Genomic DNA, 27863 nt, shown 5'->3' on the forward strand with positions numbered 1-27863 from the left:
ATGGATTTTCCCATAGATTCCATTAGGGTTTGCTAGTGCTGCCAGCGTACGGGTTGGGAATGCACTTGGTGCAGGAAACATCGAGCAGGCCAAGCTGTCGTGCAAAGTCCCCATCATCTGTGCACGTAAGAACCAACACACTAAGTATTATTGTCTGTGTTAAATGAACAGAAAAAAGTAAAAATACTGCTAACTGAGCAGTAGCAGGATTAGTTTTATTTCATGCTGAGCTTCATGACATAAGAATATGAAGTAGAATACATTTCATAAAATATAAATGAACTAATCATCCATCCAGCCACCTTCCAACAGCGTAGCCAATTAATGGTAGATTAATGGTGGACTCTCGGTGCCAAGTCCATCACAGGGCCAACTCAGAGATAGACAACCATTCATATTCATGTATACAGTGACATTAGAGCCATTAACTAACCTAACATGCATTTCTTTGGTCTGGGAGGAAGCTCGAGTACCTCCACAACCCATACAGGGTCCATGGCTGTTCCGTCAACATAAGGGGTCACCACAGGGGGTAGCTTTGCATGATTGATCTGGCAGTTTTATGCCGGATACCCATCCTGACACAGTCCCAAAGGGGATTGGTCTCCAGTTGAAATTGAACCAGTGACCTTTTGCCTATTATGGACCAGTTTGTTTACCCGACCCTGGGCAAAATAGTATGTAGTTGATATGCATTAGAACACATGTTGAATAAACTGCAATAAATTTGTGGACTATGTATACTTCATGTAATTTTGAGCCTGCAGTTAAACTTGAACCCTTTAAATCCCAGCGTATCGTATTTGATACATGCCTTTTTGTGATCATCAGCGTGACTCCCCCACCCCACCCCACCCCACCCCCAAATGATTTAAATTGCATGACACATTTTAATGACTAAATTGCAAAAATATCGCTCATGTAGCGAATGCGATTCAAGTTAAAACTCATATATGCTGATTAAAATTTGATATATATTTTGTCTAAAGGTTCAACAAACAGTCCATTATCAAAAAATGAAAGATTTCTGGCAGTTATATCATGGTTTAGGTTCTAAAGTGTTAACATAAATTCAACTTGTGCCTTGTTTTTGAACTTGTTTTTGTTGTTAAACGTGAATGCTGTACAATCGTTCCACTTTGGAAAAAGAAGAATAATGAAATTACAGTACATTTTTCACCACAACTGTATATAAACTGTAAAGTTGGTCACCTTTTGTGTTCCTTGTTTTTCTGTTTTTCCTGTGATTTTAATATTTAAATGGTTTTTCTCATTGCAGTCATAATTGCATGCTTTGTTAGTATTATTTTTGGCGTCTCAAAGGATGTCATCGGATACATTTTCACATCAGAGCCGTAAGTATCTTTGACCTTTAACCTTGATTCCAGGAAGAGTTCCTCTCTTATTTATTGCTTCTTTACTTACATGTATTATTCAAGATAATCATTTACACCTTTGTCCCAGAAACATGTTGCCCTTGTTATCTAGTTTCAGTTAACTAAAACAAGCCTATGTGAGTGCTATAATCAAATAAATTCATTGTTCATGTGTCCCATTGTATTAAAGGTCTTGTTTTCATTAAGTTTCATATGTTCTTGATGTTTGACAATATTTGTGAATGTACAGACAGATGCACTGAAGCTGAAACTGCACATTTTTTTTAGCGATATTTTGCAGAGGGTTTCTGACCTCATGTTGATATTTAGTTTCTTGCATCTGGCCGATGCAATTGCGGTAAGAAATGATTTTACAGCAGTGATCGACATTTCAGGCTAATACTGTCAAATATAAAATGTGATTCAGAGAAATCTGTGTTTGTGTTTACAGGCTGTGGCTGGAGGAGTTGTCAGAGGTGTAGGAAAACAGTCGGTTGGTGCTCTGTGTAACTTGGTCGGGTACTACATTTTTGGCTTACCCACTGGTGTGTCTCTGATGTTTGCAGCCAAAATGGGGGTTGTAGGTGAGGACTGAGTGAGGGTGGCATTCCAAGCTCCTTTGTTTTCCTTCATAGCATTGGATTGATATCACATATTCAAGACAAGAGAAAATAAGATATATCGTACTTTATTTATCCCTAATTTTATATAATAACAATTAATTTTATTATATTCATTAAATAAAACCAGACATTTTGGTAGTTTTCTAGTCGAGTATGTTATAATAATGCCAGGGAGGAAAGACATCAGCAGTGACTTTGGGGAAGCATTTGTTGCTGTCCATCAAGGTTTGACAGAAGAAAGTCTCTTCTGTCCAAAAAGAACATTGCAGCATGGATTAGGTTTGCAATATTGCATCTGATGGAACAATGTTCTTTGGACAGACAAGAATAAAGAGGAGATGTTGGGCCATGCAAACTTCAATGCACACCACAATCATCATCCCAAGCAAAGCACCTCGCTTCTGCGTTTTCTGCTTAGTTTTTGCTAAAGACGTATCATAATATGCCATATGCTGCTATTCATCTAAAGTTGTATTTAAATAATGTTAGAACCTGATGAGGATCAGGCGATACTGGTTGTTAACAGTTGTAACTAAACATATTAATAGACTGGACATAAACTTAACAGAAACCAGACCCTAAAATGACCCCAACTGGGCATTTCATGGGTCCAAATAAATGAAACAGGTGCAGCCTGAAGACAATGTGAGGAACAGAAAAATAAAAAAATGTATGTGCATCGTAAAAGTAGAATGATTTTCACTAGGATGTCTTAGGCTTGTGTGAATTTAGAAGGGACACATGCACACACCACAGAAGGTTCAAGCCTGTTTATTCCAGCTGAATAACCAGTGTATGTTGTGTCTTTCAGGTTACAGGTGGATTGTGACAAATGCGTGCTGCGGTCAGAAATTAAATGTACTTCCTGCTTGTCAGAAAAACTATTAAAACTCTTCTTCTTCTGTTTTTTCTGCTGTAGGGTTTTGGACAGGCCTTACGGTTTGCGTGTTAGTGCAGTCGATCTTTTTCATCACATTTTTGTGCAAACTCGATTGGAAGAAGGCTGCTGAAGAGGTGCGCACCTGCATCTATTGACAGTTTATCACACTTTCACTCATCAAAGCATGTCATTAACTGTTGTGTCTGATCAGGCTGAAGTGCGAGCAGGAGTCCGCGTCAAAGAAGAAAAAGACACGATCAAGATGGAAAATAGAGGTGAGTGGGCAAACTGGCTGAAACATTCCCGTTATTACAGTGTCTTATTCATACTTCTCTTTCCAAACCCTAGACTCTAATCGCATCCAGACCCCAATCGGTACTATTGCATCCAGTGGTGAGAGCGCCGGGGTGGACCACGTATACATGGAGGTGCAAATACCAGAAGAGAGTAAAACCACCAACACCACTACAGTGGGAGATGTTCTGTCAGTGTCACAGCTGGTGTTACGGCGCGGCCTGGCGATACTCATCATGGTCCTCATCCTCGCTGCTGGAGTCATTACCAACGCCGTCCTCACCCCGCTGCTCAAATGATGTAATGGGTTAAATGTATTGTTGTGTGTATACATACACGCATATTTAGTGTGCACACAAAAAATACCACTTTTTCTTTTATTTGCCTTAATCAACATATCACAAAAAGATATCAGAAATACCAAAAGAAAATTAAAGAATTTAATTTAGCTATCTCTTCTGTCTAATTATGTTTCTTTTACAGAAACTATGTATTAAATAGCATATTTATTTATAGCTAATAGCTAATAATAGTTGTATTTCTGATTTCATATAAGGTTTTTTTTAGTGTTTATTAATGTTTGCTAATTATATGTTTTAAATAAAGATTAGATTCACATTCAGATACATATCAGCCCATGCAATAAATGACATCTTCTCAGACAGTTTCATCAAACAACCAGTACTGTTAATTATCAATGTCCATAATAGCAAATCTAGCACAGTTCGACTCTGAAGTCAGATTTTTTACCCATCCAATCTTGGTGGCTGTTTCTGTGCCTCCCTCTGCTAACCCCACATGTGACATTATCCACTCTGTCATAGCCAATTCAATTCAAATTCTTTATTGTCCCACAAGGTGAAATTAGTTTAGCAGCAGGCAAAATAAAAGTAAACAAAACAATAATATAAAATAATAATGACAATAATAGTAATAGAAAGTCACAGGACGGTCATTTGCCACTAAGGAGATGGGATGCAGCAGGGATAAAAGAAACCTGGAGTCTTGGTCTTCCTCAAAGGTACTCAAAAACGGCGCCCAGAAGGCAACAACTCAAACTCACTGTGAAGTGGATGGTTCAAACAATTAACACTAGAATGAGCCTTCCTAAGCACATTTTTGTTGTAAATGGCCAAAAGTCCATCTTGCCAGCGCCCTGAAATTTTGCTAGTAGTTTTTACCAGAAGTCCCAACTTATTCTTATTCTTCACCGTCAGGTTACCAAACCAGGCAGCGAAAAGACATCATTCAATAAAACTACAAAACAAAGACAACATCTCAGATGAGACATTAAAGGATCTCATTTTCCTTAAAAAGAACAGTCTTTGTTGAACTTTTTTAGTAGTGGCATCAGATTGAAATGCAGCTGGATGCCTCTCTTGTGTCCTGGATTGTTGACTTCCACCACTGCACAGAGACCTGTCATCTTCAGAGGTTTTCTGATGACTCTGCAGTGGTTGGATGGATCAGTGTGGGTGTTGAGAGAGAGTACCGGGCTGTGGTTGACTCCTTTGTCAATGCGGTGCGAGCACAATCATCTTGATTGTGGACTTTAGGACGAGCAGGAAACCTGCGTCCCCTGCTTCAATCCATTGCCACATACCTAGTTTCAGGGACTAAGATGCACGGAGAGGAATGGAGAATTTGCAATTTGAGAAATGAGACCCAATAAAAACTAAATGTGGAAGACGATAACAAATCACAGCACAGTGTGGTGCATGACCTTAATCATGTGATTTAGCATGTTTTGGTTTTCTTGTTAGCTCACAAAATTTGTGGCATTGTTCCTCCTGATGACTGTTCAGATAAGCCAACTGACCTGACATAACTCATTTCCAAGACAAGCGGCTTGTCCACTCGAGGGCTGGCAGCAGGAGTCAGCCAACATCCTGTTATACAAGAGGCATATAAGAGGTCAATAGAGTCACATCCTGAGCTGAGGTCCAGAAAGACAGTGGGAGTGCATAATACAGTTTTTACTATAAGTTTTTTGTGTTCACAGAAGGAAAGAAATCCAGGGAAGCCTTGAAATATTGTCATTTACCCTCTCTAACACTCTGCTTCTGATGAAGCTGGACGATAGAGATGATCAAGAAAACTAGTGGTGAAGCAACAAAGACAAGTAATACACCCTTGTGGTTAGGAGCGGAGCAAGATCCCCTTTCCCCTTAGTGGGGTGGGTCACCTTCTCCACAGAGCCTGATTCCACCCAGTAATTCTTCCTCCCAGAGGAAGCATTTGCTTTGCAGGACCTCACGGTCACTGAACAGAAAGACTCCTAATTAGGAGTTTTCAGAGCAGAGACACTGTAAACGCCCCTAGAGAGTTATTGCATGTTTGGTTGTGTAATTAGTTATAGCAATGATAAAGGACTAGAAAACAAAACATTTAGTTTTATAGACTTTATGACACTTTTTGCTGCCGCTGAAGATGGAAAAATAAAAACCTAATTCAAGCATAAAAAAGTGCTCTTACTCAAGTACAGCAGACTGAGGAGGAACACCACCTGGTGAGTAAAACAGCTGTGATCTGTCCTTTTTGAAATTCAGTTTTGGGTAGGAAGTCAGTCACAATGTGGATTAATCTGCTGTTTACCACCCGTCTGTCTGTTAAAGATTATTTAAGATTATTTTATAGTTTGAATAAGCTTTGTAGCAGTACTCTGTTTATGTTATTCACTGCTTTCTCGTCTGTCCAGATAAACCAATATCTGACACTAGAGTACAGTCTGATCTATATACTTACCCAAACATCACCATTTATCTTTGCAAAACCATATTCACCGTTTACTGACGCCATACAATAAGCATCGGTGCTTTAGAACACCCTGCTGGTTATATGTGGTTATGTCACTTGTTCTGTGGTTTTACAGTTGAAGTGATGGAACGTTTTCTGGGTTATTACTTAATTAAGGAATAATTAAACCTGACAGGCAGTTTAAGGCGAATACTGTCAAGCATCCACTCCTTGCACCCACCACATCATCCCTGCTCTAACGTTTTTTTCTCCCTCATGCTTGTCATACTTGCAGATGTCAATAAAGTTGTATCGGCTACATGTGTCAGCATCTAGCTACAGAAGCACAGCTGGTAACTTTTTTTGAAGTTTCGAGTAATTTTGGATACAGTGTTTCAAACACTGTATCCAAACACAAGAGAAAAGTCACACATGAAGTTTGTTACACAAAATGCACATCGTACTCCAGCACCAGAGTAAAGGGTGTGAGAGCACTGGCTTGAAATAGAGGAAATAGGTGAATTAAAACTGAAAGTTTTATCTGTCATGTTTTAGAGAGTAAAAATGGACTGAAATGCAGAGACATTGGAAGCAGAGTATAATGAGCCATTTATTTTGGCTGATTAAATAGAGTTAGCAATGTGGTGCACAAAGTTCAGGATTTCAGAGGGAGGGTACGCACTTTTCATGCTTGCAGTTTCTGCATCTGAGCCTGAATCAAGATTTTGACCAATGACAGACCTCTCAGCTGGAGTCAAGGAGCAGTACTTCAGCATTACTACAGCTGTCTTGGCTCTCTGCACAGACTCACTGTGTCCTTTTTAAATATAATGGCATGCCACTGTGGTCGAGGTTCTGCAGCAGGTAATCTGAGATCATTGTACATCAAGTGCATCATTTAAAAGCAGTAAGGCTGCAGCTTCATGGATTATTGCAGTTCACTAATTTTCTTGTTATTGCTAATCTGGTTAATGCAGATTAATGGCTTCACAAGTTAACACACATAGTAAACAAGGTGATTGTTGCAAGCATCAGTTTATGCTGCCTCCAAAGACGTAGCCTGGTTGCCCAGTCTGAAAGAGAGAGGACTGTTCAGAGACTCCATATTAATTACGATAGTGCCAGTGATCCATGCAGATGTGGTTACTGTCTGTATATGGTTTCCTCATGCATTCAGCAGACTAAACTTTGCCCTCAGTAATGTTTGGACAACTACAGTGGGATGCAAAAGTTTGGGCAACCTTGTTAATAGTCATTATTTCCCTGTATAAATCGTTGGTTGTTACAATAAAAAAATGTCAGTTAAATGTATCATATAGGATACACACAGTGATATTTGAGAAGTGAAATGAAGTTTATTGGATTTACAGAAAGTGTGCAATAATTGTTTAAACAAAATCAGGCAGATGTATAAATTTGGGAACCACAAAAAAAGAAATAAAATCAATATTTAGTAGATCCGCCTTTTGGAGAAATTACAGCCTCTAAACGCTTCCTGTAGGTTCCAGTTAGAGTCTGGATTGTGGTTGAAGGTATTTTGGACCATTCCTCTTTACAAAACATCTCTAGTTCATTCAGGTTTGATGGCTTCAGAGCATGGACAGCTCTCTTTAACTCACACCACAGATTTTCAATAATATTCAGGTCTGGGGACTGAGATGGCCATTCCACAACGTTGTACTTGTTCCTCTGCATGAATGTCTTAGTGGATTTTGAGCAGTGTTTCGGGTTGTTGTCTTGTTGAAAGATCCAGCCCCGGTGCAGCTTCCGCTTTGCACAGTGACTCCATCTGCTGGCAAGATGATGTTGTAGGTCTTTGGTGCTGGTCTGTGGGTTGACTGACTGTTCTCACCATTCGTTACTTCTGTCTATCCGAGATTTTTCTTGGCCTGACACTTCGAACCTTAACTTGAACTGAGCCTGTGGTCTCCCATTTTCTCAACATGTTCCTAACTGTGGAAACAGACAGCTGAAATCTCTGAGACAGCTTTCTGTATCCTTCCCCTAAACCAGACCTTCCCAACGTGTGGGGCCCGCCCCCTAGGGGGGGCGTAGAGCCATTGCGGGGGGGGGGGCGCAGTATGAAAAGGGAAAAAAAAAAACAATGCTTCGACACTGCTAGCACGGGCACCCACACAAATGCAAAGCAGGAGATGAAGCATAGCTGAATATGTTTCCAAACCAACTTCATTCTAAGCCAAAGACACCGCTGGGTGAATGAGACGTTTACATTATAGCTTTAGTTTTTACCTTTCCGTGGGTGGAAATGTCTAGTAATGTGAACCACTTAACACTAATCTATAAATCATTCAAGCATAAAAAGGCAACTTAACTCAAGTGATGAACCAGTGTTGCGTCTACACATGAGACAATTTAGAAAAGGACCAATGTTGAACTGCATCTTAAGGCACTTTTTTACTAGAAGCCTGTCACAAAAACACATCATTTGTTCCCAGTGTGAACACTAGCACTACTGAACTTCTTGTCAGCTGCTTCTTTTGCCCTGTTTAAATTTGTTTAATGGAAATTAGCAAGTTCACTGCCTCTAGACATTAAGACTGGATGGCTAACGGCCTCTTTACAAATAGGCACTTCAAGGCATGTTGCATGTATGCAGTATTGTGCAGAGGTCTTTATTCCTCCTCATTTCTTTATAGGTCATTGCCAAGGTGCCAGACTTTCTTGTATTTTTTAAAGTGGTCTTCAGTCCAGTCCTTGTACCAGACCATTTCCAGAGAAATTATTTTTCTTGTTTTTTTAAAACCACTAAATACTGACCTATAAGTAATTCGAGCATAAAGATGTCAAACATAACACAGTTTGACAGGTATAATATAGTATTTTTTTTTCAACAAAAGGTAATTCCCAAAGAGCTATTAACCGAAAACTTGTCTTGGCATGATGTACAGCATGTCCTTAAAAATAAAACTGGACAAGTGGAGGACACTAGAAGAACTGGCAGGTCTGAAAAATTATCTGCAGAGAAGGAACAGAATCTTAAAGTCAAGTCCTTCGGTTGGAACAAAATACAACAAAGAGCTGACAAAGGACCCTGAACTCAACATTAATGAAGTAGAATTGGATATCTTGACAGACATGCACAAAATACAGCCAACATCCAAAGAAGAGCTTCAAAAAGCCTGGAGAACTGTTTCTGAAGAATACTTAAAGAAATCACAAGAAAACTGCTAAGAATAAAGGAGGAAATACAAAATAAATGATAACATGAGACTTTCAAGCTCATTAGAATTGCACAAACTCTGTTTTTGCCTTATACACTTTATTTCCATGTATGTTTTCCACATTTCAATTAATTGCTGCACATATTTCCAATTTTCTTAGCAAAATATGAAGAAATGAATGCTGGTTCAAGACTTTTGCACACTAGTGTACATTTCAAAAAAGAAAGGGAAGCAGGGAAAGTATTTCTGACACAATCAAAGCATTATTCAGCATTCACTTCAGATACACACCCATTTTACATGAAAATTGCTACTTACTGTTTTCCCTACTTTGTCACTAATATTTGCCTCATTATTGTCAAAAAACTATTAAATTAAAAATTATACCGAAACCAAAGACAAGTAGCAGAGTGAAGTTTGTAAAAGCTGGCAAACTCCCAGTTTTCAAACAAAACCAAGCTTGAATGAAAATGTCCTTTTTTGTTTGTCTTTTATTTCCTTGCCTCACTCATTTTCTTGCACTTTCCTCCCGTCTCCTGCTATTTTTCTCCCAGGGTCTCGGCAGTCTCTCATTTCAGAGTTTCCACCAGAGGACGCTGTCTGCCTCCTCATCACAAACAGACCAGTTAACCTGTTATGCTGCTGCCATTGTCATTGCCATACTGGGAATCCCTCCTGTCCTCATCGGGGCTGTTGCTGCTTCCACAGGTGGGATTTCCTGACACTGTATGTAACATGTAAAGTGCAGGTAACACATTTTCATCTTAAGGTTTCACAAAGCTGTTTTTTACACTGAGTATTTATGGTATATGTCCAGCTGAAGTCAGATGCTGATAATGACAAATACTGTCGATAAGTACATGCTATAGGGATCAAACTATAACACTATGAGTGATTGTGAAATGTTTTCACACACTCCTGTTTACTTTACTGCAGCATGTTGTTTAACGGAGCGTTTTGATTTGGTTTAATCCCATTCACACTAAAGGGAGATCAATTTAAACCTTAGCTGCATGCAAACACATGCTGCCACAGACCACCAAGATAAACAGGCCGAGCACACTTCCATAATGGAAATCGCACTGCAGAACACAGCACTGGTCTCCAGTCTTCCCAGAATCCAATCCAATAGTTTGTTAACAAGTGCAACATTTCAGACCTATACTTTATTAGGCAGCTGCTTTTAATATTGTGGTTCAAGAATGTATGTAATGTAGACAAGGCCACGCTAACTACATCATCACTACCACTACCAGAGTTGCTACTCAAGAAAAACCCACATAGTACCAGGTTCTTTTTTAAAGTTATGCTTTATACTACCTAATTACTTTAATATGTTACTTACTGCATTACTTTGCATTGCTAACTGGTGTGTAACATTGCATCTCAGGCCATGCTATGGAGTAATGTAAAACTTCAACTTACAGTCCCACACCAACACAACTGACTCACGAGATGTTTATTTGGGGGATTTAAGTCATTACCACAAAGCCGAAAGCAAAGCTGGCAGAAGCCAGCCTGAAGAGGACAGAAAATCGATTCTGCAGTAGAAATAGGTACAGATAGAAATGGAGGCAACAAAGGCTGACTGTGCATCTCTGCTTTTGTTTCCTGCCAGGCTCTGGCTGCTCAGCTGGGGTCAGCCTGCACTCAGCTTCATCATCACTCTGGGTTGTTCACTAGCTTTGTGTTTGCAAGCATCTGCACACACCTACATGCTAAAAAATGAAAAATAAAATAATATTCATGTCTCCTCCCCGCAAAAGTTATAGACCACTCCAAGTTCCTCCTTCCTGCACACGAACTGAAATCAGCTGATTATAGAGTGAGTGCACAGAAAGAAAAAGACATATTCAGGGTTTTTTTCATGCACCCATCATCAACATAATCATACACAAGTAACAACATAATTCTAAGTGATTACTAAACAGAGGAGAGTAACTCAATACCTTGCTCCATTACAGGAAATTGTAGTGTTATTACTAGTAATGGGTACATAGGCTGTAGAATATGTCAGATGTCATAAAATGAAAGTGCACATCCTGGACGGGTGGCCAGTCACAGATGTAGAGAGACATTTATGCTGTTTATATCCACAGTCAATCTTTGGACTGTGGGAGGAAGCTCGAGTACCCAGAGAGAACCCACAGAAAGGCCCCTTTTCGGGATTCATAAATATGCAAACTGCCTTGAGCAATTTTTGTTTGGCTCTACATGTGATGTGATTTGGTGCTATATGAATAAAAACTCAACTGAAAATTGTATTGAATTGCATTTAGCAGTGTAATACAGCTTGAAAAAAGACTATCAGACAGGTAAAGTTCAACCAGACTGCTAGAATTTTAACAAAAAATAGGAAGAGAGAGCATATCACTTCTCAACTCCTTATACTGGCTTCAGTAAAATGCAGATTTAAATTTACCGTATTTTTCGGACCATAAGGCACACAGGATTATAAGGCGCATTAAAAGTGAGACATTTTAAATGAGAATAAGAAAGAAAAGTGTTTCTTTGTGCCCCCCTTTCCCTGTTAATGCCCTACCTGGCCCCCTGGCAAAACTTTGCTAGACCCGCCCCTGCACAGTTACCAGCTGTCAGCTACTTAGAAAAGGATCCTGGTGTTATTTGTCTCTCAGAAACAGTTCATAACTTCCCTTCAACTCATTCATGTCACCTAAAAGGTAAACCTGTTTCTCCATCACCTGTTCAGCTCTGATGATTCAGTAAGGACATCTCCTGGTTTCATCTTCATGTTTCCCTCTCACCAGATAACCAAACCGATATCATGACCAGCAGCTTTACAGCTGTGGCTCCAGCAAACATCAGCTGATACTAGAAATTAATATTAAATAAATTCTAACAACAGCTGATCAAGCTTAAACGTGCTGCTGTTGTTTAGCGCGACATCCTGCGATATCCAACTGACTGTAAAAAGTCACAACGAAACAAAACAAAACAACGTAAATAAACTCCACCTAAACTTGGTTTATATCTGACCCAGATAGACTGCAGATCATAACTTCTTACCCGAAGTTCAGTTCACCTGACACTCAGACCGGCAGCCACACCGGGTCTCTCCTCCTCCTGCCTCCCCTTTCCCTCATCCACCTGCTGGCCTCTGTGGAAGCTCCGCCATAGCCACCACCAAACAACTGACTTATTTTTACACATCGGCCAGCATCTGGCCAATCCACCACCTTTCATTGTTTATACCGTTACAACAATAACAACAACAACAACAACAACAAAAAAACATGGGCCCATAAAAACGAAAAATCACCATCAGGCAAACCGGGCCAGTCCAGCTCTGGTCTTGCCATCAGTTAACCCTTCGTGTGCCAGCTGTGGCACGCATGCCCAGGGTTGCCGACCCCTGCAAGCAGCATTTTTACACATGCAAACACACATATCTGCTAATTTAGCTAAATAACACACTAGACAAATAGATGAATTTCACCCACTAAAATTACAGCAAACACTTCTTGGATGGGTTTTACCACACAGCAGGTCACGTGATGAAAATTCTTCAAAAGGCATCAACGATACAGAGTCAACTAAACCCACTGGACACAGTGTCCGCACCCCTAAACCCCCAAATCTAGCAGGTGCACCACAATGACCGCTGACCTTTTTAGAGCTCCAGTTTCCATCAATGTTTCTAAAACCTCTTACCTAAAGATTTTTAAGCCAACCAGCTATGAGGTGAATCATGTCCATAAAAAGACTCGACTTGGATCAAAAAAATAAAATAAAACAAACATAAAGGCTAAGATACAAGATTACTTACTTTTAACATTGAACACTAACCCCATAACCCAGTGCAGAGCCTAGATTTAACAACAAGGACTCTCCCTCTTGAATTTAATCCTTTTAATTATTGTACTGTTGTATTATAATAATAGTTTTGAATAGTTTGTGTTGTGTGTGGCTGGTACAGCCTATTTATCAGTACAGTAGAGTGCTTTGTTCCTGCAAAAACTTTGTTGACTGCAATCACCGCTCTCGTGGTTTCTGATGTTTTGCGCTCACGCCTGTTTAAACATTTCCGTGTTAACATGAGCTTCCACCCATCAGCTTTTTGGTTTAGGACTGGGGGTAAAGTAGTTGTTTTCTGTAGCACCATGAATGAAAAAAACGTATTCTTATAGGAGGTTGAGATCATAGAAGTTTCTGCAGAAGAAAATGCCATCTCATGTCTCTCCATGTTAATTCAATAAAACCAATGAAACCATACGTGTCATATCCGAGACAGGTTCCTGTCTACGCCAGTTTGGGCAGCAGCTTCGTGAATTTTGTGCCATACTTGGCACTGGAACACAAAACTTGTAACCAGTCCACATGGATGAGCTGAGCCTTACAACACAATACCTTTTCCTTCGCCAGAAATGACCAGCAGAAGAATAACAGCAATGCACCTACCTGACTGTGTGCTGCATTTATTTTAATAGCACCAAGCTAAATGGGCACATTAAGAATTGTAATTTTAAGCTGGACCTGTGTTAGGCAACATAACTGAGTCACACACAAGCATGTTTACGCATTTACTCACAATTCACATTTCTCTTCTGCTTATTCCAAAGGCCAGACTGGATTGCAGATATGCCGTTCAGTGTTTGGTTTAATCATATACAAATCATTTCAAGGCCAGTAACAATAACAAGTGATTATCTTTTTACTGAAGACAACATAACTGATAATAATAATAGTGTTAATAATAACATCCTATGAAGTTGATCTGGTACAAAAAAAAAAAACTTAGGTATCATCTGGGTTTCTGAATCTCTTAAGAAAAGCTTTCTAATTTTCTGAAATAGTACCTTTCAAAACCACTTGGTATCAGCATGTGTACCAAAGTCTGCATGACAAGTGTTTCCTCTACCTCACCACTTTTTTTCATATCTATGTGTGGTAACACCATGGCACACTTTTTCTTTTAATGTATTCAAGTGCTCACACTCCCTGGCTTTCATAGTGCAGCAGATTGTCTATTTCTGAATAAACATAATGTGACATAAAAGAGAAAAGTCTCTCATGCGACAGAGACATCATGTAAAAACACTGAGCCAGCACTCTTGTGAGGTAGCAGAGAGAGCCAGCTAGTACGTTGTGTGTGCACTGCTCACAGAGATGTTGGTGCAAACAGGTGGGGAAAGCATGTATAACAAAAGCAAGTTGTTGGATGGAAGGATGTGCTTTTGCTTTTACCTTTGAGCAGAGCGTGCACAAAATGCCACGGGTTACAGCGAAGACACTGATGACTGTATGAATAAAGGCTTATCACATCTCCATCACTGAAAACCAGGCCTGCCCTGCATCTGCACATAGAAACAGGTTTCAAATACAGAGCTTTTTGCCCTTGCCATCAAAATGTCCGGTAGCTTGCAACCTCTAAATGAACTAAAATGCATAAAAACAGGACTCTACTGCTGAGTGTGCATGTGATGTCAAGTTGAGGTTAACGCATTTCAATGATATTACAGCCTTTTCAAAGCACACACTGTTGATTGGCACCAAAACAACATTTTACGAGCAGTATGTGGGTGTGTCACCATCACTGAAGTGAAACGCTGCCGGCATGGTACACCTTGTAAGCACACAGGAGCATTCTGATCATGTTGTGCGATTTGAGCTGCACATATTTTGTATCCGAACAGTGTTCCTCAAATAAAGCAAAGTTTTTAATATCGCTTGTTTTACCCCATCTCTTTTTACCACCATGCAGCTGAGTCACTACATGTATAACCAGAAAGGAGACTTTGGTTGTTAGTCTTTGCAAAGTCCACTCAATCCTTCTATATCCAGGGAAGAATGATGCATAAAATGAACACTGACAAAGGCAGGATTTACATTTTAGAGGCAAACGTTCAGTGTCGCAATGATGGTTCGAGCCCCGGCTTGGACAGTCTTGGTTGTGGTGTCCTTGGGCAAGACACTTCACCCGTTGCCTACCGGTAGTGGTCAGAGGGCCCGGTGGCGCCAGTGTCCAGCAGTATTCTCTGTCAGTGCGCCCCAGGGTGGCTGTGGCTACAATGTAGCTTGCCATCACCAGTGTGTGAATGGGTGGATGATTGTGTAAAGCACTTAGGGGTCCTTAGGACCAAGTAAAGGCGCTATACAAATACAGACCATTTATGTTTGACATAAATTAATTCACTTTCACTTGTATGGTTCAAAGAGGTTGCCAAGAATGCTGTGCAAATTCCCTGCTGACTTGGCCTCAGGGTGTCTAGAGGCAAGAATCAAGCGCACCCAAAATGAGCGCATCAGTGATCATGTGCGCATCACGCAGAGGGAGAGGGAGAGACGAAAAGCAGCAGCAGAGCATGGCAGTTGTATCGAAGTTTATGTGATTCCGTGTGCGTTAATGAGACTGTAAGTGTTATTACCTTTGACAGGTTAACTGGTATGATAATAGTTATAGTTGTTTGTGTATGTTTAAGCTAAAGTTATGCCTCAGTACACTGCTACCTTGTTAGTAGGTTTATTTAATTAATTAGCACTAAGTTAATACCAGTGGCCAGAATCTCCCCCAATGACTATATCCTGCGGTTAAAGGATTTTTCTGTTGTTTATTGTTTAGTTTAGCTGTTGTTAGCTTGCCACATGCTTGCCTTAGTACTAGCAACTGGGAAGATATGTGTCATTTAGCCAACTTCTGGTCTTACGGCGACCCCTTGTGGACATTGTAAAAATATTGCTGTGTCTGAGTAGATGATGTGTTCTGATTGTTGCTTAGTTATCTTTGACCCTGCTAATTATAGTATTACCTGTTTCTGTTTCCAGACAACCATGCTTATAGTCACCTATACTGCATCTGCCACAATTATAAGTGCATATCTGGCTGTATCATAGTTGGATTTATCCTGGCAAGCCCTGCTGTAACCAGTTCTTCTGTGAAGCTTCATTAAAGACGGTGAACTAAACTCCTGGACTGCTGCAGTCTTTCTGACCGAAGACTTAGGCCAGACTTGTATACCCAGCGCTTCCAGTATATATATATATTCTACAAATGCCATTCAGGGAGAGTGTGGGCGTGTGAGTGACTTAACCCTTTAGGCATTGTTTAACTCAGTTTATAGAAACAATTTTAAAACACAACACACACACACACACACATATGTATATATATATATATATATATATGGAGTCAAAGCACCACAGCTGTGTGGACTGAATGAGCAACCTTGTCCTGATAAGAGACACTTAATAAATAAAGTAAATCTCCTGTTACCAATCAGCATTGTCTTTTTGGGTGAAGAGGTTTAAACCAGTAATAACATATTTTTCCTTATAAAATTTCCTTATAAAACACTAGGGTAATAAACAGACCAGGCCAGTCTCATTTCAGTGTCACTCCCAGGACATTATTTACGTTGATGGCATGGCTCATTTGCTCACATAATGCCCTGACTGATGCCTGTAAAGTGTGTATTAGAGGGTTGGAGGGGTGATCGTGGTACACAGTCATGAAAATTTTCACTGAGCAGGATCAGAATGCATTCAGACTTAAAATTGTAAATAATGTAACTAACTATTCAGAAATGTTTGGTATCATTTAGTATATGCACTCATTTTTGGGCATCTGTGACAGAAAAACCAGGAAATTAAGCCGGTGTTGAAGCGGAAAATTATGCCAATTGTGCTTCAACAAGAAATACACAACAAATGCCTCTATGCACAATCACTAGCATGACAGAGAGACCCTATTAGACACTGATTATTACACAAATATGGACACTAACAGCTATAAATTGAAGTTCTTCAAACTGTTACACCCACAAGCCACAGCATTAACCAAACCACTAACAAGAAGATAACACTGATCGTCTTGTTACGGTGCAGCAGGGATGTGCTGGATGTCGGCTTTCATTCTTTGACACAAACACACATCCCCACTTTCTCAGTGGCCTCCCACAGCAGATACTGCATCCTGTGACACTGCAAAAATTGCACTCGCAGATTGCCGGCTTATTAGTGGTTCCAGCTGCAGTAGTGCTGCAGGGTTTCCCATGAAGCACTGAGTATTTATTTTTCACTCACCAGGTGTTTATACATTGCTCTGCATTTAATTATTAGTAATTCATTTTAACCTTTGCTCTCTTCCAAAGTGTGTCTTTTGTCCTGTCTTCCTCCCCTCTTCCCCAACCAATCATGGGAGATGGGCACCCCTTCATAAGCCTAGTTCGGTCAGAGGTTTCTTCCTGTTAAAGGGAGTTTTTCCTTCCCACTGCCACCAAATGTTTTCTTATAGGGGGTCATCTGATTTTTGAGGTTTTCTCTGTATTCTAGAGTCTTAACCCTACAATATAAGGTGCCTTGAGACAACAGGGGATATAGCAGGGTGTGGTTTTGGGCGAGTTTGTTTTACATTATGAGTAGTGTCACTGAGGTTGAGGTTTCCCATTGATATTTCACTAATAAATGGATGCAGTCACTTTTATTTACAATATATGCTCAGAAACAAATGAGATTGCTCAAGAGCACCTGAGCAAATCTGATCCATAGATGTCTCATGCCACCATCTCACACAATAAGTGTCAGGGGGCTAGATCTGTGACCCAGCATTTTGAGTTTATTCAGCATTGTTGATTGTCAAAATAATGTTAAATTTGTGTGTTATTCTTAAGTTAAGGGTGTAGTTGAGTTATTTTGTATTACTTATGAGATAATGTTAAGTTCTAATATTATTATTATTAGTTTGTCTTGGTGGAGTTTTTAGTCTGGTTTATGTTTCTTCTTTTCCTCCTTGTCTATGTAGGTTCTCCTCGTGTTATGTCTCCCCAGTGTGGCATGTGTGTCATGTCTGTGTTCCATGTTGTTGTGTTGTCATGTCTACCTCCCATTATGTGTCCTGTTTCATTTGGAAGAGTCTCGTGTTCCATGTTCAGTGTGTTTAATTTTGCTTCCCCTGTGCCAGTTTAGGTTTAAGTTTAGTTTTTCTCGCAACTTGCCTCGCCTTCGTCTTGGTGCATTCTCAATCATCCAGGTAAGTAAATCTCCAAAAGTTGATTCTACGCTACGTCCAGATGAACAGAATCAACCTTTGGAGATTGCCTTGTTTTCTGTTTTGGATATCAGACTAAATAAAAGTCTTGCCTGTTGTTATACCTCATTCCCTCTCCCATGTCTGCGTTTGGGTCCACAACGCAAACACACCGGCCCACCTGGCCGCGACTATAAGACTGCCCCCAGAGGGAAACCTACAGATGGTTTCAATGTTGTGGGTGATTGTTGAAATTGGACTGTTGAGTTTTGAGTGCTAAGGTAAGCCTAGGTCGAAACACAAGAATTCTGAGATCTCAGTGAATTTTCTAGTCAAATTAACTTTAGTTTTACAGGGTTTATGTCTCTCTGTTTACTTCGGTATATTTCTAGTTTTATACACTTAGATGTTAGACTTGGACTGGTTTCCTGTTCCTGTTTATTTGAATGCCTTCATTATTTGTGGTCATGATGTTTGGCCCACTTTTTCCTACCTCTGTTGCCTGGTTACCAGGAGCTACTATGCTAGCCTTGTGCAGTGCATTACATATAATTACACGGGCTATGTGTGGTCAGTTGGTACTGGTTGTACTTTTTTTATTTATTTTCGAACCTTACTTAAAGTCGACTCTCTTCACTGATTTTAACAACAGTATCTAACAGAGGCTACCACCCTGTCCAGCAATTCACCACCCTGTAGTGAATTGCTGGACAACTAACCATATTTTGTGTAGCCAGAGGAAGTCTGCAAGAAAGGCAAAAAGCGAGCTGTGATTCAGTTATACTAAGATCTGTATGCATCTTAAGAGGAAATTACTTTTTGAGCAACATTTACTGTAGTTTCTGCTCTATAATGATTCTAAAGAGAAGTATATTTAGATGGTGGAAATGCTTCCTGAGGTGTGGCTGAAAAATGGTGACACATTAAGGTTCAGCAGAGGGCTGAGTGACCTGGACAGTGTACATTCAGGTGACTGAGCACATAGGATGGGATACTGTTGTTTAGGTTCATTGGGTTAGCTGTAAATCTCCCAAGGACAGAGAAAGTGCTGATAGCTGAAGTGCATCAAACACAAACAGTTATCATGTCACTGCAGGGATAACGAGAAGCTGCTCTGCACTGTTTATACATACACACAGCAAGCACCCTCACATGTTCAGAGAATCACGTCAGGTGTTTAATTGTATGTGACAACATGGTTTGAAACAAAGAGGACATTACCTGTTTAGTGTTTACAGCTACTGATAGGTTTGTAGCTTAAACCTATTCGCTGGAACGTTCAAGATAATTTAATTACACAGCAAAGCAAGACACGAGTAGGCAAAGTTCTTTATGTTTCTCGTGCACGGGAGAGAACTGGACAAACGCCGTTCCTTCGCTCGACCCCAGTTGCTCTCATCTGCTCCCCTGTAACACTGCTCTTTTATTGAGGTTACATGAATAAGCATAGGTTCATTAACATATGACGTCTACATACACACAAAGAGTACCTTGCCTGTGCATTGTGTACGTGTGTGTGTGTGTGTGTGGGGTCAGAGTGTGACCCCATAAACGACTTCCCTACAGCAGTTCATCTAAACAAAAGACACTTAGACTAAAACAGATATACTTGTGTTTGCTATACCATAAAACAATAAGAGAAGGTACGACCTCTCCCATGCTCCCAGGATGTAGGTGTGAATGCCAGAACACTCTGGAATGCACACAAAGCCTTTGCAGACTATTAAGGATCGCACATCCTATCACTACACAGTCGATTATACACCTCTAAGCATATATGGTTAAATATTTCTAAGCATAAATGACAATAAACAATACAAATCTAACAGCTACCTTGGCTTTCAACATATTTCTGGGTAATGACATTTCTCTGACATCAGATTGGTTGGGAACGGGCTAAATTTAACATGTAAAACTTCCACTGAAGATAGCTAGTGAGGGGAAACTAGTAAAGATAAGGCAGACAATTTGACAGGAGTTGCTCATATAATATATGTCATTTCAAGTATATTTTATTCTTACTTCATTCCCATGCAGTGTGGGTCGAATCCAGTGAATTCTAGTTTTCGCACATTTTAGATGATGTTGGAGCAATCTCTATATCTGTGCAAATATGCAGAATCTGCATATTTGGGACAAGGTTGCTGAAGTTTTCTGTTTTTTGATTGCCTGAAGACGGTTTTAGCTTTTATTTTTTTATATAAATGCATTTATAAAAAGTGAAAGGTGAACAGAATCCAGTAGTTAAGGCTTTGCCTTTGATAAAATGGGTTTAAAAAAAAATTGGTTTCCCCAATGCTGGATTCAGACTATATAATATTGCTTAAACTGGACAACGAAGGGCACCACTCTGGGTCAGAAATAAAATGAGTGACACGCATGATAGTAGGGAATTTTATTTCTCAGTGTGTCGTAATGAATAAAAACCATTCGAAACACCTGATGACATCCAGGCAAAAACATAGGCGTGTTAGAATTTATTTTTTTTAGTCACATCTGTGAGTTTCACTAGTATGAGCTAATAAGATAAGGTGGAACAGGTGGAACAGTGACCCAAATGCAGGAACAAAGACAGGATCAAAAAGGAAACGTTCTGCCAAAAGGGCGCCTAAAATTCTATATACACTCAAGACAGATTACCCCATGTGAGGACAGAACACAAGAGGAAAAGATTAGCAGCAGGTGAAAGCAATCAGGAAATTTTGGAGTCCAAAAGGAAACGCGAGTCCAACTGACAACTTTATTATACTCCCTCTTCTCTTGTGTGAGTTTTCCTCTTTGTGTCTTCTGTGTTTTGCTTCCTCCCTTTTTCACTTCCCACATTTTTTTGTATCTGATTGAGTTCACCTGTCAATTGTTGCACTTCTTGTGTTTTTACTTCTTCGTGTTGTTGGATTTCCAGTAAACTTCCTGCAGCACCTTTTGTTTCCCATTAAAATGAGAGATTACAGTTCCCTATGCATTTGTCATATGTCTGTCTGATGGTAAATATGGGAGGCAAAACCATTTGGAAAGTGATTTTAAAAACCTGATGTACAAAGATGTGCTTGAGAGCAGCAGCCTGTAACAAAGGAGGATTTGGGCATGTCAACTTGTCGTTCACGTCTAATCAGGCTACAGTGCCACGGTAACTTATGTTGCACAACTAACCTCAAAATCATCACCTAGTAACCTAAGTCCTCTGGAAAAGTACTGTCACCGGTCCTGGAAGGTTCCTCGACCATTGTCAACCATGGTCCATTACTAAAATTAATCGATTAAGTGATCGATTAATTAAGTGATCGACCTTCTAAGTACAGTGCTGCAGGACTTTGTGTCACCCTACACTTTATCAGAAACGCTTGGGAGTCAGTTTAACCTTTTTGTGGAAAAAACCTAATTGCAGGACAAACTGAGGGAAAGTAGAGAAAAAAATCTCACAAATGATTCAGGGGCACAACGGAGAAGGTCGAGATGCCACTTTCCCGATTAGGAGCTTAACAGCTGCGCCATGCCTTTTTGATTTGAGCGTCCCTGTTTAGTCTTCTTACAAACAGTTTAAGGACTTGGACGTACTTTTTGTCTCTTTTATTCTGACTGAAAGCCACAACATACCGTCAACCTTTATGTTCCCTGTATGTTCCCTGTATGTTTTAGCAATTGGACTCATAGTATGTTGTTTTTTGTTGTTTTTTGTCTCATCTCCCTCACCTGCAACCGGTCATGGCAGATGGCCGCCCCTCCTTACACCTGGTTCTGCTGCAGATTTCTTCCTGTTAAAAGGGAGTTTTTCATTTTAAAATGTAAACAATTTAGTACCAGATTCTTTGTAATAAATAATTTGATTTGCAGTTCAGTATCAATAAAGCTTAGATTGCATTTGTGGAGCTCAAAAGCCCTGAATTCTAATTGGCTGTTCCACTTGAGAGTTTCTTGTCACTTCCTGTTCCCACTAGATGGTGTTGGAGAAGTATATGTCATGTGACTGTCCACCATAAAACAAATTTCATGTACTTTTTTTTTCACCTAATATAGATTTTGGGACTATGTGACACTATGACCGTGATTGAATACCAGCACATAGATGTCTCAAGACTTGGAGTCTTATCAAGCCTATCAAGTCCTGAGACATGAGAATGTCTGCACGCTCCAAAGGACATGAAGCTTTAATAACTTAAACCCTTCGTAATTTTCACAAGTCACAAAATCCATAATCCACAAGATCTCACCAAGGATTATGTGATTGCAGGAAAGCTTTGTTTGAACTCATTCTTCATGCACATCGTTAAGACACACCTGTATCTTGCACAGACATGACAGACATAGAAATACACTCTTTTCTCCAGGATGTTATTTTGCCATGATGACTCACAGACATTCTCACAATACCAAAAGCATCATTGTGGCTGTTAATAAAAACAGTTTGTGCAACATCTTAATATTTTCTCTTTATACAGTCATTGTGGTTACATGACTCATGATAACATTACACTGTCTAGTTTTGTCTATACCTGAGAGAACTTTATTGAGTCGTCAAAGCAAAGTGTGGTCCCAACGACATTTATTCCAATGGAAACTACTTGAATTTTTTTGTAGTATTTATGTTTATATATATGTTTGTTTTATTTTATGTATGCAATGGTATCATGACCACATTGTTGTATTTCCAAATCTAATGTATTACTTTTTTGAGTGTAATATTATCCCGATTGATGGAGCAAATGACCATGTCTACAAAATGAACCATAATATTTGATAAACAGTGTTGGGAAGGTTACTTTTAATATAATACTACAGATTACAGAATACATGCTCCAAAATAAACGAACACTCTCTATTTCCTGCTTGCAGCTTACATTTCAAAGTTTCAAGGTTTGAGGAGTGCTAGCAGGGAATTGGTTTGGGAATTTTTTTGATAGTAACCAGGGGGTGCCAGGAGGTCACTGTCAGATCTCAAGGCCTGTATAAGCAGGACCTGAAGTGGATGTTTGCACATTTCTTCCCTTTCTTTAAGAAAAAAAAACACGTTTACAACTGCTAGTAGAGTCAGTAACTCTCAAAGCAGAGGTAGGTCTATCATTGTGAAAGTCTACAGTCAAGAGACAACTTTTCATATGGAAATACTGGGGTTTACAATAAGATGCAAATCACTGGTTACGCTCAAGAACAGTAAGGCTAGATTAGTCTTTCCCAGAAAACATCTAAGAGAGCCGGCACAGTTCTGGGGAAAAAACCTGTGGACGATGAAAGAAAGATTAACTTGCATCAGAATGATGGGCAGAGAAAAGTATAGAGAAGGAGAAGAAGAGATGATCCCCATCAAACATGGTGGAGACAGTGTTGTGCATGGGCATCTATGACTGCCAGTGGAAGTGGGCCACCAGTATTTATTGGTGATGAAACTTCTGATAGAAGTAGCAGGATGAATTCTGAAGTGTACAGGGCTTTAGGCTCTGCTAGGATTCAGCCACAACTGTTTGGATGGCACGTCACCTGTCACGTCAATTACATACAGTGTCTGTAATTCTTAAAAAGATACTGCAACACAAAACCCTTGGAATTAAACCCACATTTGTTTGATTTACAGTACACTGTGTGCAGAGGCAAAACTACAAAAAGATCTGTCCAAAAGTGTACGGACCCAACTGTACATTTAATCCCAGTATGAAGGATGATAGTGGGAGAGTGTAGTCTTAATCAGCAGAAAGCGAAATAAGTAAATGAGACACTCATGTGTGCCCAACTTCCTCAGCTGGGAAATTTGAACTCACACTAAAGAATAAACCACAATGTGAAGCAAGAGTTCAAGCATTACTGAAACTGTTGGGGAGGAGGCATACCTTATGATTTTTCTTATGTGCATGTTTGCTTTCACACTTACAGCATAAATAACTGTAAAGGTTACATTACTTATATTTGTCCATTTTAACTGTTGTTTTTGTACATTGAGGCTATTTACTCCACATACTCTGGAGCATTTTGAACCACAGGAATCACTTATTTTATTACATGTTTGTAGTAGTGCTGCTGCTTAGTGCAGTCTTTCCCCCCCACACTTAATCAAAAACGCATACAGCAGCAACCCAACAAGAAAAAGAGCTAAAAGGCCCCCAAAAAATCCCAATATCCTTGCGTAACTTCTCATACAATCTGTTGTTTGTTTTGGCAATAAATTTTATATTGGTTTAAAACATCTTCTGTGGCCTGACACATCTCATAAATCTGTTTTGATAGGCTATTCCTTACATGTTAACCAAACTGACAGACAAGGATCAGCTCCATTACAGCTGTCAAATCACAGATACAACCTCCTGCTTTGCTTTGCTTTTCAGTTTAGTTCGTTTCAGTTCAGCAGGGCTTGATGGGTATAAAACCTTTACGAAAAGAAGAGAAAGATGACAACGCAGTGCCTCCAGTTATCAGGGCAAGCAATAAGATAATAATAAGCTAATTATTAAGATAATAAGCAATAATTGTATACATCAAGTACAGATCATATGCAAGTATGTGTGTTTCTGCTGTTTATAGCTAGCATCTCTTTTCGAGAGAAGAACATGCACTACAAGTATTTAAATAAAGAGAGCTGACTCACCTTCACCAACCATACCCATCCAAAGTAGAATCACTGTGGCGATCGCTTTAAAGCACTGGTTTTCATCTTTGCTTAGTGCTGCTGGCTTTGTGTTCATACCTGAATACTAAGAGAAAGATTGAATGTGTGTCCTCATTAGAATAGGGATTTGTGTTGGTATGTGGAACTGTAGCCTATAGGTTTATATTGTTAAATAGTAATTATGAGACAGTGCCTTTCAGGCCATTTCACAGAAAAACACAAAAGCAATATAAAGAGTAGTGTAAAGAATCACTCTTTCCTGGAAGTAATTAAGTAATGTACCCCATTACTTTTAAGAAAAGCGTTCTGTGTCAACGCAGATCACAGCAAATAACAAATAAATACCAATAACAAATAAACAGCATAAAATTAAAAAGGGTTCAGTATGATAACCATCAGCATGTTTACTTTCAAAAGTAAACATGCTGATGTAATCCTGTTACTATGGCGTCACATCAGCATGACATCCTGGTTAGAAATTGAGATCTAAATGTTAAAAGTGCAATATTTTGCACAACTTTATGTCATATAAACAGTCTGCAACACTCAAGTTAGTCAGTATAATCAAGATTAGGATATATTATGTAAAGATGAGCTTTGAAGAGGCAACATTTGTCACATGTCGTTCTGGTTTTGCATTACTCATAAACAATCAACTTCCAGGCAAACACATGTTAAACCTGACCAAAAAAAGACAGAGAGCTGTTTACCACAGCACAGGGAACATCCAGGAAGTAATCTGTGTCGTACAGAAAGAACTGAGACCGAAATATAGAGAAGGGAACAAACAGGGGGAACTTGTTTTCCTCTTCATTCCTTCTTGGCGCACTTGCAAAACTTGAGTATGCTGGAACAGTAATCACTTCCAGGCACTCGCACATGGAGTGAGGCCATCATTCCTGACTTCTGAAAGCGTGCCCATGCAGCGGGTGTTCAGGACATCTGAAGAAAAAGCATGTTTACGTGTCCTTTTCATCGTATGACAAAATATGTAGCACTGACTGATGGTTACAGCAGGATGTCAGAGCTCTGCAACAGGAGTAACCCACATGGATGTGTTCTTATTCGGCATGTGCTTCTGCGTAAGTTTAATCACTTAATAAGAGGGTCTGTGGTGACACAGACAAAAAGAAATTCATGCATACTCAAAAGGACCCTCACCCCACCTCCCCTCCTCCTTCAAAGTTGCAATGAAATTACATTGTTATAATTAAGTCATTTCAGTGCTGAATGAATGAATGAAAAAATGAATAATTTTTATGGACAGGATTTCTAGGCGCAGCCAAGTGGCGGAGGGCTTTCGCTTTGGTGGCCTCAGAATCTCATCTCTGATTTTTGCGGATGATGTGGTTCTGTTGGCTTCATCGGGTGAGGGCCTCCAGCTCGCACTGGAACGGTTCGCAGCCGAGTGTGACGCAGCGGGAATGAGGATCAGCACCTCCAAATCTGAGGCCATGGTTCTCAGCCGGAAAAGGGTGGAGTGCCCACTCCGGGTCGGGGATGAGTTCCTGCCCCAAGTGGAGGAGTTCAAGTATCTCGGGGTCTTGTTCGCGAGTGATGGGAGAAGGGAGCCGGAGATCGACAGACGGATTGGGGCTGCGGCTGCAGTAATGCGGACGCTGCACCGGTCAGTCGTGGTGAAGAGGGAGCTGAGTGTAAAAGCGAAGCTCTCAATTTACCGGTCGATCTACGTCCCTACCCTCACCTATGGCCACGAGCTGTGGGTAGTGACCGAAAGAACGAGATCGCGGATACAAGCGGCGGAAATGAGCTTCCTCCGAAGGGTGGCTGGCCTCTCCCTTAGAGATAGGGTGAGAAGTTCGGCCATCCGGGAGGGGCTCAGAGTAGAGCAGCTGCTGCTCCACATCGAAAGGAGCCAGCTGAGGTGGTTCGGGCATCTGGCAAGGATGCCCCCTGGGCGCCTCCTGGGCGAGGTGTTCCAGGCATGTCCCACCGGGAGGAGGCCCCGGGGCAGACCCAGGACACGCTGGAGAGATTATATCTCTCGGCTGGCCTGGGAACGCCTTGGTATTCCCCCGGACAAGCTGGAGGAGGTGGCTGGGGAGAGGGAGGTCTGGACCTCTTTGCTTAGGCTGCTACCCCCGCGACCCGACCTCGGATAAGCGGATGAAGATGGATGGATGGATGGATGGATGGACAGTACTGAAAATATATAGATATATATATAGATATAGATAGATATATAGATATATATATAGATATCATAACAATGTCTTTTTGATTGGGGCTTCTGATCACATGTAGAAATTAACAAAACTGTAATGGACTATCACTGAAGTGTAATTATGTACAGCAAAGGTGTCAAACTAAATTCAACCTACTAACCTAGAAATAAAGAAAATACCTCAAAATTTCACATAAAAAATAATGATAATGACTCTTTTCAGAGTAAGTTTCCATAAAAACAAATGTCCTGTTCAATATATTTATCAGTTTGTCCTGTCCTGTCTTTTAATAGCAGCTCCTTACTGTAAGTGACCTCATGTGTGCTTGGTGATCAGACATCACGGTGATTTAAATAAAATAAAACCAGGGTAAACAGGAGGAGAGTGAGAGAAAGAAAAACAAGCAGTGACACATGTCACGGCTCCGGGCACTGGAGTTACAGTTTATGCTTTTATTTCCGCTCAGTTAGATGATTGAAGTGGTGTTTTAACAGGAATCTATTAGAGATCAATAGACTATGAACTGTTCCTTTAATTGTGATCACTTTTTGGTTATATATAGTTATCTTGCATAGCACAATTGTAATGTTATCTCTGTTTTTTATGTAAAATTTATTGAGGGAAGCATCTTATCACATTATGATTGTAACCTTGGATCAGTAAAGCCTGGCCTGCAGCCCTCTTAGTGATTCTTCAGTCAATATTTAGTAATGACTCAAACAAAATTCCCTCACAGATGCAAATTTTGGTGACTGTGCACAGGTGACGTGAAACAAATGCAAACATAGAACATCATATCTACCGGGGGATGATGAAATAAACAAAATATATTTTAAAAAAATCAACCAAATTTGAATTTATAACAAATCTTTTCGAAAAACATCTCTTAAAAATCACATAACAAGCAAAAAGTTCCCAAATTCTGTACTCTTTTTTTCATAACTGAAAATAATTTTCTGCATGTTTTGCTGTCGAGCTCCTCTTTGATCTACAGTTCACATTGTATCTCAT

General features: G+C 40.0%; 1 protein-coding gene and 1 long non-coding RNA gene across 2 annotated transcripts in view; both read left to right on the forward strand.

The window, feature by feature from the left end:
* The window catches only part of LOC120734518 (multidrug and toxin extrusion protein 1-like), a 44083-nt gene extending 40463 nt beyond the window's left edge, over nt 1-3620 (forward strand). Inside the window, exons 21-27 of the mRNA XM_040033343.1 lie at nt 17-125; nt 1280-1355; nt 1665-1734; nt 1828-1960; nt 2919-3013; nt 3091-3154; nt 3228-3620. Coding sequence (XP_039889277.1) covers nt 17-125; nt 1280-1355; nt 1665-1734; nt 1828-1960; nt 2919-3013; nt 3091-3154; nt 3228-3472 — 792 coding nt within the window. The 3' untranslated portion in view covers nt 3473-3620. The remainder of the gene's footprint in view (nt 1-16; nt 126-1279; nt 1356-1664; nt 1735-1827; nt 1961-2918; nt 3014-3090; nt 3155-3227) is intronic.
* Nucleotides 3621-15166: 11546 nt separating this feature from the next.
* Nucleotides 15167-16014, forward strand: LOC120734517. The gene is made up of 2 exons (XR_005696024.1): nt 15167-15463; nt 15875-16014. It is a non-coding gene; the product is annotated as an uncharacterized LOC120734517 (long non-coding RNA).
* The last annotated feature ends 11849 nt before the right edge of the window (nt 16015-27863 follow it).

The sequence above is a fragment of the Simochromis diagramma genome, unplaced genomic scaffold, assembly GCF_900408965.1.
Source record: "Simochromis diagramma unplaced genomic scaffold, fSimDia1.1 OVJJ01000571.1, whole genome shotgun sequence".
Taxonomy (NCBI): domain Eukaryota; kingdom Metazoa; phylum Chordata; class Actinopteri; order Cichliformes; family Cichlidae; genus Simochromis; species Simochromis diagramma.